Here is a 17175-nt window from a genome sequence, read left to right as displayed (position 1 = left end):
TACCGGGTTCGGTTTGAAACACTGGTACAGAGATGAAGCGCGTTTTCGGTTCAACACAAGTTGCAAGGTTCAAACCAAAGTTGCACTTCGGTTCTGCCCCAAAGCTACTATGTTCAGTAATTTCATCAGGTATTACTTTGTTTTTTTTTCCAAAATTATCCTAGAACTCTTTCCAGATATTTTGTCCACTTATCCTTCAACAGAATTCTCCAGTTGTTACTCTACTCTACTGTACTACTTGGTGCTCCGCGAAAGATTTGAAAACATGTACTAGTGCCTTGAAATATCTCAACTTGTTGCTTTAAAATAAGCTTTTACCATATCTAGAATAATCAAAAGGACAAATTTTGAGAACAAAACAACCGACTGCGCTCGTTGGTTGCGAGCCATCTATTGATTTTTTTTATTTAAGACTTCTATTTTGTTCTCTTGATTTGTCATTATAGTCACAAACCAAACACACTTTTGACGAGTTTTTTACAAGGTGTGAAAACCTTAATCATTATTGTACTTTAGTGTACCACGGATAGTTTTAGGAATACGTTCGGCTTAGATTTTGTAATTTTGAAGTGAAATATATTCTGTCAGAGAAATTTTTTCCATACATTCTATACGAAGCAGTTTCAGATGCAAAATTGGGTTTTCTTGAATTTAATAAAAAAAAAAGCTTTAAGAGTTGAAGAAATCTTATTTCCTCGACAGAATATCTCGAAACGTTCAGGGTCAGATAGTTTTGTCGAAAATAAAACTCAGAAGCAAGCAACTTCGAAAATAATCGAATTTTAGTTACTGCGATACAAAATTAGAAATATTTCACGAGTTTTATCAAAATTATGCATACATCCGTGATTGCTGAATTTGTGGTTATTCCATTTAAACACATTGATAAAGGTTTAAAAAGGAAATATTGTAGTAGGCTTTGATGAATACTAAGTAGATAATGTCATAATAAAGTAATCCTTGTCCGGAACCACACGTATCTTCCTTTAGTTTCAGAAGTGGGATCGAAACCTCAGTTTTCTGGAAAGTGGAATCGAAATTTCAAGTAGCTATACGCAGTGGTGCATTTGAACGCGTTCCGTTCGCGTTCCAGTTCAGTTTATTGAACGGGAGATCAAGTAGGCTTGCTCATTGTTCAGTTCAAAAATTTGAACCCTCGAGAGCAGAAAAGTGAACGCAGATTGTTTTGACACATTTCACGCCATCTCACCATGCTAATGTTGATTTTAAGGAGCTCAAAGTAAGAAAAAACACATTGATTTATGATAAAATTGAATGTATCATCAATTCAAGAAATGTTTCCCAGGTAAAACATTAAATTCATGCTTCAATTACAATTGTAATGATTTGCGATCTGAACCGGCCGTTCGAGAGCAGCGGCATGCTCTGGCTCGAGAGTTCAAAGTTTACTGCGTTCTCGTGCAAAAATTGAACTTGCTCCGTTCATTTTTGGCTCGCGTTCAGTTCAAAATGCATCACTGGCTATACGGAACATGTAAAAAGGTGATTTGCAGTATTTCCATAAACCTACGCAACGGATGTCAAACAATGAAAATGAATTGAAAGTACAAATTGGAGTCTGGAAGAACAGAAGCATGATCAGTAGGAGCATTACTCTCCTTCTAAGAAGCTTGGAGGAGAGGAGTAACGAATGAAAAAGGAGCTTGAAGTTGAAATCGTGAATTGAATGTGTGTCAAAGCATTACAACATCGATGACTGAGTCAAAGAGTTGGAGACCAAGTTGAAGACCTACAAAAGATGACGTTGGAGTTGCAGTTTACATCGAGGACGATGTGTCTTGTCAAGATGGCCGAACTGTAGTAGGCTTTGATGAATACTAAGTAGATAATGTCATAATAAAGTAACCCTTGTCCGGAACCACACGTATCTTCCTTTAATATTTCGCTACAGGAACTCGCTCAGATGTTCGAACTGAAAACCAAAGCTAGAAAATTTCCAAAACAAAGCAATTTTTCCATTTTAATCCAATCTAGAACGATTTGACGAAAAGCCAAATAAAGTTTCATTTAGATGCTGAGTTATTACAGTTTAAGCCTGGCATTAAACCAAATAAAATAAATCGTTGTAATTAGAATCGAAAGCTTAAAATAATATCAAAACTAAGGCGAAGACGAATAGAAAAAAATAACTGGAGAATCGAACATCTGTTTGAGTGGAAAACTTGATTGATTAGTCACCAACAACAAGTAACCAATCTATCAAGTTTTAAGATTAAGCCAATGTTTGGTTCTCCAGATTTGTGTTCTTGAAAAATACAGGTTTGGCTTCGATTCATGAAAGATTGACCACATTTCGACACTTTGATTGACCACTTCACAATTTTCGAAAGAATTCTTCTTCTTCTTATTGGCATTAACGTCCTCACTGGGACAGAGCCTGCTTCTAAGCTTAGTGTTCCTATGAGCACTTTCACAGTTATTAACTGAGAGCTTTCTTTGCCAAAGTTGCCATTTTCGCATTCGTATATCGTGTGGCAGGTACAATGATACTCTATGCCCAGGGAAGTCAAGGAAATTTCCTTTACGAAAAGATCCTGGACCGATCGGTAATCGAACCCAGACACCTCCAGCATGGCTTTGCTTTGTAGCCGCGGACTCTAACCACTCGGCTAAGGATGGTCCCGCGGACGTAGGAATTATAGAATCGATTTAAGCGTTTAAAAAGCTCAGATTCTGAACGGAGTGGTGTTGAAAAACAGGTGCTCCGCACAATAATTTTATTTCAAAAAGTGCTCCGCGTATCAAAAAGGCTGAAAACCACTGCTCTAGGGGATATTCAAAAGTTTTCTACATAATTTCTTCCGAGGAAATCCACTGAGGCTTATTCCAGAGTGGTTGTAAAAATAGCTAGAAGGTTTTTTTTATCTTTCAAAAAGCCCTACAAGAATACAGCCCTGTTCCAATTTTAGTACCAAACGCTTAAGTTTAGGTTAGAAACACTTGTTTACTCAATTTTCAAGTGTTTTTTGTTTTTAAGACCAAAAACATTTTTTTCTGGTTTTTTAGATTACACTGTCACACACCCCTTGGTTTAAACTCAAATTTTGGATGTATGTAGTTTTACGTCTCTCTCTCTCGAAATGTCAAATAGGAACAACCCCAGTGTTAGCACTTTTTGAAAAGTAAAATCCCAGTGGAAATTTGTCGGCGAAGTGAACGTCACACATGATCATAAGTGTCAAGGTTCAAAATAGGACCAACTTTTAAATATAAAGTTAAAGTATGATAAAGCCGTTATTTGAGCGGAAAAATTTTCCAAAGTAGTAGCAATGACACACTTTGTCGTGTTGTTGAATAAAAAACAGGTTCATCCAGTATTTTAGGACCCAATTTCTACCCAATTACCTGTTCATGTGGATACCTTCTAGAATTCATCCACGTTTCCTCCCAGAAATATAAAATTCCTTGAGTAGTAGCCATTTTTTCCAGTATCTCATCCAAGTATTACTCCTGCAGGTTACCAAAATTTTCCTAAAAGTTTCTCGAAAAATTCTCATGCAATTTTCAAAAATTTTGTTTTAGTTTTCACACCAGTTTATACTACAGAATTTTTTCTAAAAATTCATCCAATCATCACAAATTTCCATAGAGATTCTGTCCAATGTTTTGAGAGATTTTTTTTCCTGCGGAATGCTATACCGAGATTCTTTTTTTTTTTTTTGATTATCTTAGCAAACCATCTATGAAATTTTCTAAAACTTCCTAAAGAGTTCAGGAGTTATTTCAAAGATCCCTGTTTTTTAAAAGTAGTTTTAAAACTTACCCAAGTTTCATTAGAAGTTATGCTAGGATTTTTTTAGGAATACCTTTAGGATTTATTTTTTATTTCCTTGGCATTTACCTGGAGACATTCCTGGAAGAATTCATGAGAAAAAACTTTCAAGATTTGCTTAAGAGAATTTCAAAGAATTACTGGAGGAATTTCTAAAAAAAAATAGAGGGAATCTTTGAAACAATAGCTGAAGGTTTCTTTAGAGAAATCCCTCGTTGAAATCATATATAAATCCTGAAAGACAATTTCAATTAAACCTCTAGAAATTTATGAAGAAGTTATTGAATGAATTTTAGAAGACGTTTTCACCGGGAATCTTGGAGGATGTCCTAGGGAAATCGATGGATGAATCAATGGATAAAATCATGGAGGAGTTTGGAAAAATTTCTCAAACAATATTTGGAGAGATTCAGATGATTTCTGAAATAATCTTTGGAGAAATTTCTTTTCTGTGGTTCTCCTTGGGAAAATCCGGGTTAAATTCTCGAGGAATCCTAAACAAAATTCATGGAGAAATTCCTTTAAAAAAATCACTTACTCTTCTTAAGAAATTTCCGGAATAATATAAAAACTATCTGAACATTTGAGTAATTACCTGAATAAACTTCTAATGATATTTCGAGAGAATATTTATCATAAAAAATATACAAACAGTAATACTTGTCGTAATGTCACGAGGAATTTCCAAAAAAAAATCTTGGAGCTTATAGAAATGTTTCCTCTGATGCCAATAAGAATCAAAATCTTATCTACTGGTTCCTATTCGGTTTCGTTTTGTTTTCTTGATTCCTGTTTGACCTCTTTTCGACCTCAGTTTGGTTCCTTTTAGGTCTTATTTTGGTCCCTTTTTCCTGGCAAGAGGTCTTTTTTAGTCTTGTGGTAGCGACTGACATTAATATGAGATGGGGAGAAGTAAAGGGGTGTTGATGACAAAAACCTAGTTTTAAGAAAAGCTACTTTGATTATATTCATTCTATACTAAGTGTATGGGAGCTCAAGCCAATCTTCTAAGAATTATGTTATCTTTTTTATTGACCGGAAAAACCATCTCAAAATATCGTTCGAACGCTTGGAAACAGAATTTCCTCAACTCAACAACACAAAACTGACAGAAACGTCACTTACACCCCTTTGCGTTTGAGCTTCTCAGATACATTAACTTTCAATTTCCAGTCGAAGATTAAAATTTGTCTTAACTTCACTATGCAATATTTTATTTGCCAACGTTTGTCCTACCCATGGTTTTGAACGTAGACGCGCCTCTGTGCATATGTAGTTCTAGGTGTGACAATTGCCATATAGATCCAGAGGATCATTCTAGGCTTTAGTCCCCATTTATTACCGAATGTTTTTTTGCTTATAGAAACAAAAAACATTTATAGCTTTTCTCCAGTTCAGTTTGCTGTCAAGAACCATTTATAAAACAGATATTTGTCTGTTTCGAAAGTTTCCGGAGAGCTCCTTTCAATAAATGTGCTATAGTATATGTATTTTTCTCTTTCGTGTGTTTAAGAAAGCTATGGAAGGCGCCGTGTGGATCTCATCTCTAAACAATAAATAATTTCTTTTGAAAATTTATTTATTCAAATTTGTCTATGTCCAATAAACATAACAATGAAAGTTTTTGTTGTGACTGAATATACTATTGTGATTGAGCTGTTCATATGAACACATCTAACCTATATGGTTAGGACATCTAGTGAATAAGGAGTGTATCGAAAAGTAGTCGCAAACATTCAAAAGGGTATATCTAAGTGCATAGTTTATCTTTTTAAAAGCTTTTTTCACGCAAATCTTCATCATGTCATTAAGTTTTGTTTCACCTAAAAATATATTGAGTAATATGCAGTCTTAATACAAATACAACAAGATTTATAAAGCATAGAAAATAAAATCTTGCACAATATTTCATTTTTGAAGTATCTTATGAAGATTCGATGATTTGTATTGAACAAAATTTATATCAAACAAAATAAGATGAAAAGCTTTTGATTACGTTACTTAATGAATATGCAAATAAACTTCTCCAATCAAAAACAAATTTTTTATTAGTTCCAATCGTTCGATATTACCATTAACGTATAGAAAGAAAAAATCAAAAAACGAGGTCCTTTAAATTGTATTTTTGTATCTGCTCTCAAATGCTTGTTTATGTATTTTTTCAATATATTTTTTACACCATGTCTTGAGAGTTGTGGCATAGAATAAATAAGCATAAACAAAAACCTTTTTTTCTTAAAAATTATCACATTTTTTAACATATCATTTTTTTCAGAGGTGTGCATCATATACATTAGATTTTTATCGTCATCCGTTAGTAATTTGAAAAATTATCATACAAAATGCCATTTTATTGAAATAATATCACCACATAATAATGTTTTGAATGTTTGCGACTACTTTTCGATACACTCCTTATGATATATTTTCTTGGAGGTGCGACTGTTATGTTGATGTTTGAGGTTATGGCTTTCAGTCTTAAATAAAACTCAAAAACGGATTTTCGCTTACATCATCGCTTACACAAAATCCGTTTTTCAGAATATGATATAGTTATCACAAAAGCATAGTACTAATTAGTTTTTAGTGCAAAGTTTGTAGATCTATTAGATTTTATATTCATAATATCAAACAAGAAACATAATATAGTCTGCAAGTGGTCCTTCAAGAACTATGTGATTGCATTTTTTTATCTTTTTTTCAAATGTTTATTCAAATCGAATTTTCTATTCAACTTTTATAAAGATATCCGCGCCAGTCCAGAATACAAGTTTTTTCCATAACTTGAAAGTCGCTTCCGAAAAAAGGGGTAATAAACAATTCACTTCTTCCTTTTCTTCTTCTTTTTGGCGTTAAGTCCTCACAGGAACAGAGCCTGCTTCTCAGCTTAATGTTCAATTAGCACTTCCACAGTTATTAACTGAGAACTTTCTTTGCCAAAGTTGCCATTTTTGCTTTCGTATATCGTGTGGCAGGTACGATGATACTCTATGTCCAGGGAAGTCAAGGAAATTTCGACCAGGAATCGAACCCAGACACCTTCAGTATGGCTTTGCTTTGAAGCCGCGGATTTTAATCACTCGGCTAAGGAAGACCCCTGAAAAGAATTCACATTTTATTAAAAATCATGAACTACGTACATAAGCAAATGAAATCGAATAGCTCTTTCAAATAGATTTTATTTGCCTGCCAGTTAGGAAGCGCAACATTATGAAAAGCCTTAAACTAGCATAGCATGTTGGTTGCATTACATCTTATCGCTCTTGACAGTGCATTTCCCCATCACTAACGAACACTGCATTATGCCTTCAGTAACAAGATAGAGCCAATCTGTTTTATCAGTCTATGGAGAAAACCTTTTCTCTGGAATCCAATTCCCCAACTAATGAACGATGGTCCTCGTTCATTCCATCGCCTTTTGTGACCTAAGTAAACAAAAACCTGCTAGAGCCTATTTTCCCCGTTACTTCTTAAGTAAATAAGTCGTACCGTAACCCGCAGTAGAATTTATACATACATATTCTGTGTGGTGTTTTTTTATTACTTATGCAACATCGATTCTCAAAACAGTATCAAATCACATTATGGTTATGAAACATAAATGAAAACTTTAACTATATTTCCAGAATCTTCTGCAACATTTTCTCAAGAAATATATTAGAGCGACTGTAATAAGATGCCCATGGGCATTCATCACGCATAATCTTACACTGCGGAAATAGCAAATGGCACGTTCGACACGATAGTCTTTGAACTTCTTCCATTCAGCATCAGGATGCCTTTTGGTATGCTTGAACTGCCTTACAGAGCATCATCAGCATCACAGAGGAAAGATGCGGAAAAAATCTGTTCCGTCTCGTCAATTCCTCCATACAAATCCATACGTACAGGAGCCAAGTCGTCTTTGCTAGTTTGTTGGTTTATGCAGATGAATTAGTAAATAGATCACACGTCAGTAATGGACGAAGACATGTCATGCATTAAGTGCGTATTTGTCGTACCCGGTGGTTCTTTGCTTGAGATGGTCAAAAGACGTAGATTCTTTTCATCTGGATTAATTATGCTTCACATTGTCTTCCGATGATGGAATTATACGAGAATCGAGAGTACTAGCGTGTTTGGAACATATCCCAAAATTTTCCATAGTAATTTTCATATAAACCTATATTGTCTTTGGGCCACCTTTAAATCACCACCTTGAAAGCTGAAAATTTCACAGAACACTATATTTATGGTAAGGATGGTAAGGAACATATGGGAGATGGGATTCTAAAACATTTTTAAATGTTGAACCGCCCTAATGTAACATTCACGTGTAACAAATTTGATTCGTTCCAACAAATCTGAAGACTATCCTATATGGTCTTGCTGTATAAGACATATACAAAGCATTCGACAGTGTAATTAGTTATTTTTGAACAATGACCACATTCCCCTAAATAAAGCATAGATCAACCTTCACTATACAAATATATTGTAACACACATCTTTGTTTTCTTGTTTCTTCCTTTCTTCCCCAAGGCCTCCAAAGAAATTCGAATAGCAAGCGGAAAGGGTATCGCCGGTTATGTGGCGCAAACCGGAAACCTGCTAAACATCCGCAACGCTTACCAGCATCCATTGTTCTACAAGGGTGTCGACGAGTCCACGGGCTTCAAAACACGGTAAATGACGAATACCGGCATAGTAGAACCAACTACAACTATTTAACCAACTATTATTCTGGCTTCACAGGAACATTTTGTGCTTTCCCATCTGCGACGAGCAAGGCGTGATCGGTGTGGCCCAACTCTGCAATAAGGTGAGTGAGATACTGATGGAAAACCATGCGTCTCCTTTATTGATATAAAGGGCTCAGCGGTTTACACCCATAAGGTTGTGGTTCAATTTGATTACTTTTCGTTTTAAAGCACGTAAATTTATGGTTACTAAAAGAGAGTTGTGTTTGATCCTTCGACCTTGACGCTTGCTCCTGCGGGGGCCGGCGATGAGGGCAGGATCAAACATGTCGCGCGTCGGTCGAGTGAGAGTGAAAAAGTGGCGTGATCCGTTAGTTGTGTTTGATCCTTCGACCTTGACGCTTGCTCCTGCGGGGGCCGGCGATGAGGGCAGGATCAAACATGTCGCGCGTCGGTCGAGTGAGAGTGAAAAAGTGGCGTGATCCGTTAGTTGTGTTTGATCCTTCGACCTTGACGCTTGCTCCTGCGGGGGCCGGCGATGAGGGCAGGATCAAACATGTCGCGCGTCGGTCAAGTAAAAGTGAAAAAAAAAAAAACGCGATCGCTTAGTTGTGTTTGATCTTCCGGCCTTGACGCTTGCTCCTGGGCAGTGCTTCAAGAAAGCCCGAGTAGTCGTCAGTTGTTTTCCCTCACGGGTCGCGCGCCTATTTTCTCTGAGTGCTTTTATATAGCCGAGCAAACGACTGAAGCTGAAAGAGGATTGTTGCTGCTCAATGATGACGGATCAATTGGTGAGCTCGTTTCATGCTATTGTTCCTAATCTATAAAATATGTATGACTGTACCGTTAATCGTTACAACGGTGAGATGTAAATATGATGTTTCAAAAAAATATGAATGGTTCGTCACTGTGAGTGTCGACATAAACTCTGATTCATAAATTATTTATGTCTAATTTTTTTTTTATTCAATACACCTTCTTCTTTTTACCTTTATTTTTGTAATTAAAAATAAAACTTTGAATGGTTCGACACTTCAAGTGTAGACTTCCGAAAGGTTCACTCTATTCAACAAACTTTGAAAGGTTCGTCACCTCAAGTGTCGGCATAATTTTTCTCTACATAGATATTGTTCATATCAAATGAAAATATTATATTTACATATAAGCATGTTTATATCTCACAAATAATTATTTATCATGGTCTAATCGCTTATCAAAGTGAATCCTGTGACCCAACGATCCTTCCCATTAACAAACATCCCTCCCAGTAACCTTTGTGGAGATGCAGAGGCAAACACGGTCTCCAAATAGCAAAGGTTGCACACTAACATTCCTTCCCCCAATCCCACCTGACTGCAAGGACGTGGCCGGCGCCGTTATTGACCATGTATAAATAGAGGCACTGAATTATGCACACTGAAGAAGATTATGGCCAATCCCAGCCGAACTTCTAGTTGATTCTTTGTGCATTTTCACTGACTTCGGTCAATCACGGAATAGCAACCATTGATATGTGTAGTCAGTCTAAGCTAAGCTAAGCTAAGCTAAGTAAATTTATGGCTACTAAAAGTAAAAAGTTTGTAAATTTGATCTTCCTACATAAATTGATACATAAAAAAATGTATTTCCCACAGTTACTTCGAGAGAATGTCAGAAAATAGGAATAGTCTCCCAAGTCACTACCCCAGCCAAAATAAGCTTATTATCATATGCAAATGCCGAAAATGGTATTCGCCATCAAAATTTTGCAACCCACGTCAGTGGGTATCTTTTGGGACAAATTCCAACCCCACAAACACCAGATGAATATCTCTCGCGTTTAGTATCAAACGGGCGTAACTTCATCGTTTGGTTTCTCATAAGCGATTGTCTTATTAGATTAAAACAGGATGTATCACTTCCATCTTGAAAACTACAGCTGAATATTGTTTTCAGACAAATTTTCAATCGAATTTAAGACATCGATTGGTAGTTACGTCTGTGTGATACCTCATGCGAGATATGTGATATTTTTTATGTCACACCAACATCAAATGGAGCTGTCTCCATTGCAACAAGTGTAATCAAAGCGAGAAGGAACCTTTTTCCGCCAAGCGTATCATCTTATATCCTCACAGTGAGTGAAATAAGCACATTCCATCCGAATAACATAGTGCGTCATAAACAAACAACCAGCTGTTGCATGTTCATGTCGACTGTTATGCGAGCCAAAATTCTTGGATAAAAGGGCACGCCACAGCTTTGCCTCAGATTCGAAGGATCGATTTTTACATGATTGATGGGTTCCGTTGTTCAAGGCTGAATCGTTTTTGCCAGCTCACTGGACCTTCGGAATAATTATTATCTTTTTATCGTCAAATAAAAAGGAAGACTAGGGTGAATTGTTCGATAGTTCGAGAGTGTTCCTTGCGGTAAAGTCATTCACAATGCCTTTAATTGAATAGATATTTTTAAAGAACATATCACAATTTTTAGATTACACAACAGATTGAAGACAAAACGTCGAGAAACAAAAGTTTAAAATAATTTACTTCGTGAGGAATCACCTCTGCTTTGAAAAAAAAGATCCTTCGTCCCTTCTTGAGATCCTTTTAGACTTTTGTCTTGTCCTTTCAAGCTTGTGTCTTCCAAACTTTTGTCCTGTTGAAGTTTTGTCTTGTGTATTTTGAGCATTTATTTTATTTTTGCGTTATTAAAAGATGCGTAATCAATAAAACTCAGGAAAGATACAATTTATTTTTTTTATGACGACTTCCACGACGACTCACATAATGACGTAATACCGTCTTGACCCAAAATCCGGACACTTAAGCACAATGCACACTGTAAACCGTCAATTTGAGATATATGTTGTCTTCGGTAAAGTTGCAGACATTTTTTTCAGTGATGTGAAACTAGGGTGGCCCACATGGTTTACGAGATCAGAATATACACTTTTTTGCTGACGCATATAGGCCTATACATGTTCTACAATGTCTTAGAACAATCGATTTGGAGCAACTTTGCCGAAGAACCCAAATTTCTATCTCTTATGATTCGCGAGTTATGATATTTTAAACAAATAGGTTAGGGTGGTACTGACAAATTAGTTTCTTTTCGATACCTTTTTATACGATTACTGTTCTATCTCTTATAGTTACAGAGTTATCAGAGATTATCTTCGAAAAAATAGTTATTTCAAATGCCGATATCTCTGGAAGGCGCAAACGGATTCTCAATCTTTTATCGCCAATAGAAAGATTATCTTTTTTTCTGTTTGTGGTGGAAAACGGTGACGGTTTTTGTTTGAAAAGATTAACAAAATTTTGAAAATAATATGTTTTTAAACGAAAATTGTCCATAACTTGAAAAATAATCGAGCTAGCCATTTGGAGCCTTCAGCAAAAATGTGCAGAATTAGAAGTTCTGAAAGTGTTTCATACAAAGTATACATAACAATTCAACGCTTCAAGATATATTCACCATAAACCGAAATGTACATGGTGAAGAAAGCGAAAAAAATATTTGCTGGAACAACCGAAATAACTGTATGTAAAGGCATTTAAAATTGGATATACATAAATTGACGCTTATATTGAGCTGTTCGGTAAAACAATCCGCATGGTTATTAAATAAAATTAACTCGTTACGCGTGGTAAAGATGGATAAATTATGGTTGAAATTATGAAAAAAATCCACGTGCTCGGCTGGGATTTGAACCCAGGACTCTAGAATGCTAGACGAGCGCTTTACCAACTAAACTACCGAGCCACTTGGTGACCCAATAACAACGTCTAACGCGTAAGGAGTTTATTTAATAAAATAATCATGCGGATTGTATTACCGATCAGCTCAATATAAGCGTCAATTTATATTAGAGTGTTACTGCCTCTCTGTAGTAGTCATGTCGTTACTTGAGTGAAAACGACACGTTGATAGTCTTCCCGCATTTATACTCATCCACAATACAGTTGTTGTGGAAGCAATGTAGGTATGATAGGCAAACAGTTTCAACACTAAACAAATCTCACTCGCTCTGCGCACGTGTTTAGTAACATGAGATGGATAGATGTGGGTTATAAAAAAAGGTCTGCGTGGGCTGTGGGGATTTTAATTCTAAACTTGTAACCAACTGAGTTATTGGATCACCAAGTGGCTCGGTAGTTTAGTTTGTAAAGCGCTCGTCTAGCATACAAGAGTCCTGAATTCGAATCCCAGCCGAGCACGTGGATATTTTTCATAATTAATTTTTATATTTTTTTTTGTTGGGATTTGAACCACTGCGACCATTAATTGATCTATTGTGGTATACCCCTGTTTACTATCGCAACGTGCTCAGTACGGAGAGTTACCATTCAATATAACTGCTGTTATCTGATGATACGAGGTATACCAATCCGGAATGACCTTTAAAATAAATTTAACTACTAGGTTAGTGTTCTGTAACCAAATTTCAGAAGGATTTAGAATGTCCTTGTTGAAATATTTTTTCCTACTTGCAAATAATGCAGTCACAAAGCAGATGTTGAGAGGTCTCTTTTTCACAGCCACAAAACCGACAGACATCAATTTGACTTTGACTTATCTTTTTCATGTGATATCTTGCCGGACAGTGTCCCGTAAGCAGCCCAATAAATATTCTTAGTGATTTTTTATTTAAATTCAAGATTTTTTCCGTTATCTGTTTGTTTGGAGTTATGAAGAATTTTTATTACCTTAAATTTTTTATAGCTTTCCAATTTAACTGAATCATATTGTCTTTCCATTGCTTTAATTCCAATTCTGTTACACATTTAGATATTCCACAGAAAGGTTCTGGTCCTACATACTGAGAACTTGCCCCTTGTCTGGCAAGTAAATCGGCTTTCTCGTTTCCTTCAATCCCACAATGGCCTGGCACCCAGTACAGACGGACCTGGTTTTTCATATCCAATTGCTTCAGAATTGTTATACATTCCCAAACCAATTTTGATTGGCATTTGAAACATTTTAATGCATTCAGAGCCGCATATATTTTTCATGCCTTCACCCATTATTTATTCATCTTTACCACGCATAACGAGTTAATTTAATTTAATTGAACATACATATATTGATATAAGATCGGTCACAGTAAGCGGAATCTAAGGAGTTAGGGGTAGGAAAATTATTTGCTGAAGGTGAAGATAAATTTTGAAATTGTTTATCGGCATATCGGTCTATTTTGCTCGAAGTAAGAGGGAGCATGGAGAAGAAAGCAATGAATACTAGATGGATAGGTACCGTAAGGGAACGGCGAGAGAAATTGGATTAGATGTTGAAGAGGGCATACCATATGAAACAGTATTACTTGAAACGTCACTTCCTTGTGGCTAACGTCCCCTATGGGAACGGCTTGGGTGTGTTTTGAGAATGACACTACCAAGACAGCCAAAAGGAAGGAGGTCTCAAGCGCCCTAATACTGTTTGGCGATCAAGCAGGTTCTATCGATCGATGGCTTATATTATTGGGGAATCATTACACAATCATGGATGGTTTGTCCATATCATGTGTATTTCTCCCCGATAAGCCACACACATGATCATTATTTATGAACTGCGTTTTTATCTTTTTTAGCCGTTTGTTATTTTATATACAAAGGTATCGACCGTGATGATTTTATTTTGAAATTGTTTATCGGCATATCGGTCTATTTTGCTCGAAGTAAGAGGGAGCATGGAGAAGAAAGCAATGAATACTAGATGGATAGGTACCGTAAGGGAACGGCGAGTGAAGATAAATCGAAGCCAAACCTCAAATTTTCAAGAGCACAAATCTGGAGAACCGAACACCCGTTTGAGCAAAAAACTTAATCGATTGGTCACCACCAGCTAGTGACCAATCGATTAAGTTTTCAGCTTAAACGATTGTTTGGTTCTCCAGATTTGTGCTCTTGAAAATTTGAGGTTTGGCTTCGATTTATCTTCACCTTAATAGTGATCCGTGTAACATCAATACATAAACGAAGCCTTGCTATTTCACGCGAAATAAAGATTGTTCAGCTAATCGTATGACTTGGCCGTTCATAAATTCATATCACATTCATCTTGATAATTACAATCTATTGAAGATCATTATTCAGTAAAATGATCAGTATCGAAAACCATATTGCTGTAAAATGATGAGCCCAATATCTTTTTAAAAAGCCGACGAAGTAAATCAAACGTGTCAAGAACAGGACTCGTCTCCCTACTTTGTGAACGCTTATAACTACAAACTTCACAAATTATGTCATTAAAGTACCTCTCATACGAAGATCAGATATCTTGCATGTTCTTTTCTTGGTCCGGTTAGTTTCGGCTAAATTGAAAATACAGACTCTCAACATCTCGATATTCTACATCTCGATATCTCTCCCTACGGCAATGACATCTTCGATCCCTTTATTCTTCTTCTTCTTCTTCTTGGCATTAACGTCTTCATTGGGACAAAGCCTGCTTCTCAGCTTAGTGGTCTTAAGAGCACTTCCACAGTTATGACCTGAGAGCTTTCTTTGCCAAACTTGCTATTTTCTCATTCGTATATCGTGTGGCAGGTACGATTATACTCTATGCCCAGAGAAGTCAAGGAAATTTCCATTACGTAAGGATCCCGGACCGTAAGGATCCTCTCCGCATGTAGATATCACCAATATCGAAGCTTACTAGATCAGATTTTTGTTATTTCAAACAAATTAGGAGCGCGAATTGATGTCTGCTTGTTTATTATTTTCTCTATTTCCCTAACAACGGAGCGGGTTTCAATCTAATTCAATCCAATTCATTATGTTCTTTGTCTCGATCTTTGTCTTCGATATCGAAATGTGGAGTCAACTGTAGTCAGTCTGAAAAAGCTGATTCCCTGGTAATGCTCTCTGATATGGACTTGGGAAATCTCAAGTAAGTAGTTTCACCTTTGATCTCATCGAGTGATTTATGATTACTTGAGAAACCTTCTTAGGCGTCCTTGAACGTTCAAACTTGTCTTCATACGTGAAAAAGATATTTTAGAAGTAAATCGAAATTATTCCTCAGCTTAGTGGTAGGTAGCATCCGCGACTACAAAGCAAATCCATGCTGAAGGTGTGTGGGTTCGATTCCCCATCGGACCAGAAGAGAGTGTCCATCCCGGTCAGTCTTCTCCTTTCCCGAGATAACAGTGCTGACGTTCCGGAAATCCCGGCATTCCCGAAATGAACGTAAAATTTGATGAAAACCACTATTCAAGCTTAATTGTTTAAAATAGAAAAAAAACAACATCATAAAAAAAAACAACATCATCATCATGCTTTATCGAAGTAGCAAACTAATTATTTCTAAATATTGCAACTTTGCAACCTGAACTTTGCAAATTTGTGTGATTTCTGAAATTGAACAACTTTGTGGAACAGACCAACTTTCCACGACTTACCGTTTTCGAATTAAATTGAAAAGTCTCTCGGTTACTTACTTTTGTCTTTGAACAACCCTCTGAAACTCTATGTAAAATGACTGCAATGTAATAATTCCCTTACAGGCAAAACTTCAAGTTATTTGTAGTTCGTCATCCAACTTTCAGCCAATTTGGACCACCAGAAGCTGAGATCCAGCACCCCAAACTTAGGCATTTTGTATGGAAAAACAGCATTTGGTTACTAACTTACAGTCAGGTCTCCTATTAGACGCATTCCTATAACGTGCACTCCTATTACGCTCACTCCTATAAGACACACCAGGACGTTATAGGAGACCCAGGGCTTATGGGATTTCATCACTTTGGGGGTGTCGTTGAATATCTCGTATGCCAAAAGAGATAGTACAGTACTGTCTTCGGCGAAGTTTCAGTACTAAGTACGATCTACCTTTAGGAGTTGAGGATCATCCTTTTAGTTGAGAACTTGGCCGGTAGGGGCGCTTTTTCTGATTTGCACTATATGAACCATGAGGGATAAGAATGCAAAATTTTGTAACATATGATATCTCTGAATCCTGATGTTTTGGAAGGTTGGTGTCTTCGGAAGAGTTGTTCAGTAGCTCAAGGGCTGACATGTGGTGGCCATTCTAATACGGAATTACGCCACCAGGCGGCGCTAGTGGGCATGGAATTTTTGTTTTGCGCATAGCTCAGTTGCCTGACCACTTAGAAAGATGGCGTCTTCGGCAAAGTTGCTCAGTATCACAAGGGCTAACATTATTTGAGCCGAAAGTTTCGAAATTTTGCCACTAGGCGGCGCTAGTGAGCCAAGAGTTTTTGTTTTGCGCATAGCTCAGTAGCCTGACCACTTAGAACGATGGCGTCTTCGGCAAAGTTGCTCTGTATCACAAGGTCTAACATTATTTGAGCAGAAAGTTTAGAAATTTTGCCACTAGGCGGCGCTAGTGAGCAAAGAATTTTTGTTTTGCGCATAGCTCAGTTGCCTGACCACTTAGAAAGATGGCGTCTTCGGCAAAGTTGCTCAGTATCACAAGGGCTAACATTATTTGAGCCGAAAGTTTCGAAATTTTGCCACTAGGCGGCGCTAGTGAGCCAAGAGTTTTTGTTTTGCGCATTGCTCAGTAGCCTGGCCACTTAGAAAGATGGCGTCTTCGGCAAAGTTGCTCAGTATCACAAGGGCTAACATTATTTGAGCCGAAAGTTTCGAAATTTTGCTACTAGGCGGCGCTAGTGAGCAAAGAATTTTTGTTTTTCGCATAGCTCAGTTGCCTGACCACTTAGAAAGATGGCGTCTTCGGCAAAGTTGCTCAGTA

General features: G+C 36.9%; 1 protein-coding gene across 11 annotated transcripts in view; it reads left to right on the top strand.

Annotated features, from left to right (window-relative positions):
- LOC5570905 (cGMP-dependent 3',5'-cyclic phosphodiesterase) overlaps window positions 1-17175 on the top strand; it is a 181183-nt gene that overhangs the window by 147969 nt on the left and 16039 nt on the right. For all 11 annotated transcript variants that reach the window (XM_021844958.1, XM_021844955.1, XM_021844954.1 and 8 more), the window contains 2 exons: window positions 8315-8457; window positions 8528-8594. In XM_021844958.1, the coding sequence (XP_021700650.1) occupies window positions 8315-8457; window positions 8528-8594 (210 nt within the window). The remainder of the gene's footprint in view (window positions 1-8314; window positions 8458-8527; window positions 8595-17175) is intronic.

This window comes from Aedes aegypti, chromosome 2, assembly GCF_002204515.2.
Source record: "Aedes aegypti strain LVP_AGWG chromosome 2, AaegL5.0 Primary Assembly, whole genome shotgun sequence".
In the NCBI taxonomy this organism is placed as follows: Eukaryota; Metazoa; Arthropoda; class Insecta; order Diptera; family Culicidae; genus Aedes; species Aedes aegypti.
Note: the sequence above shows the minus strand (reverse complement) of the source record. Positions and strands in the feature narration are given on the sequence as shown.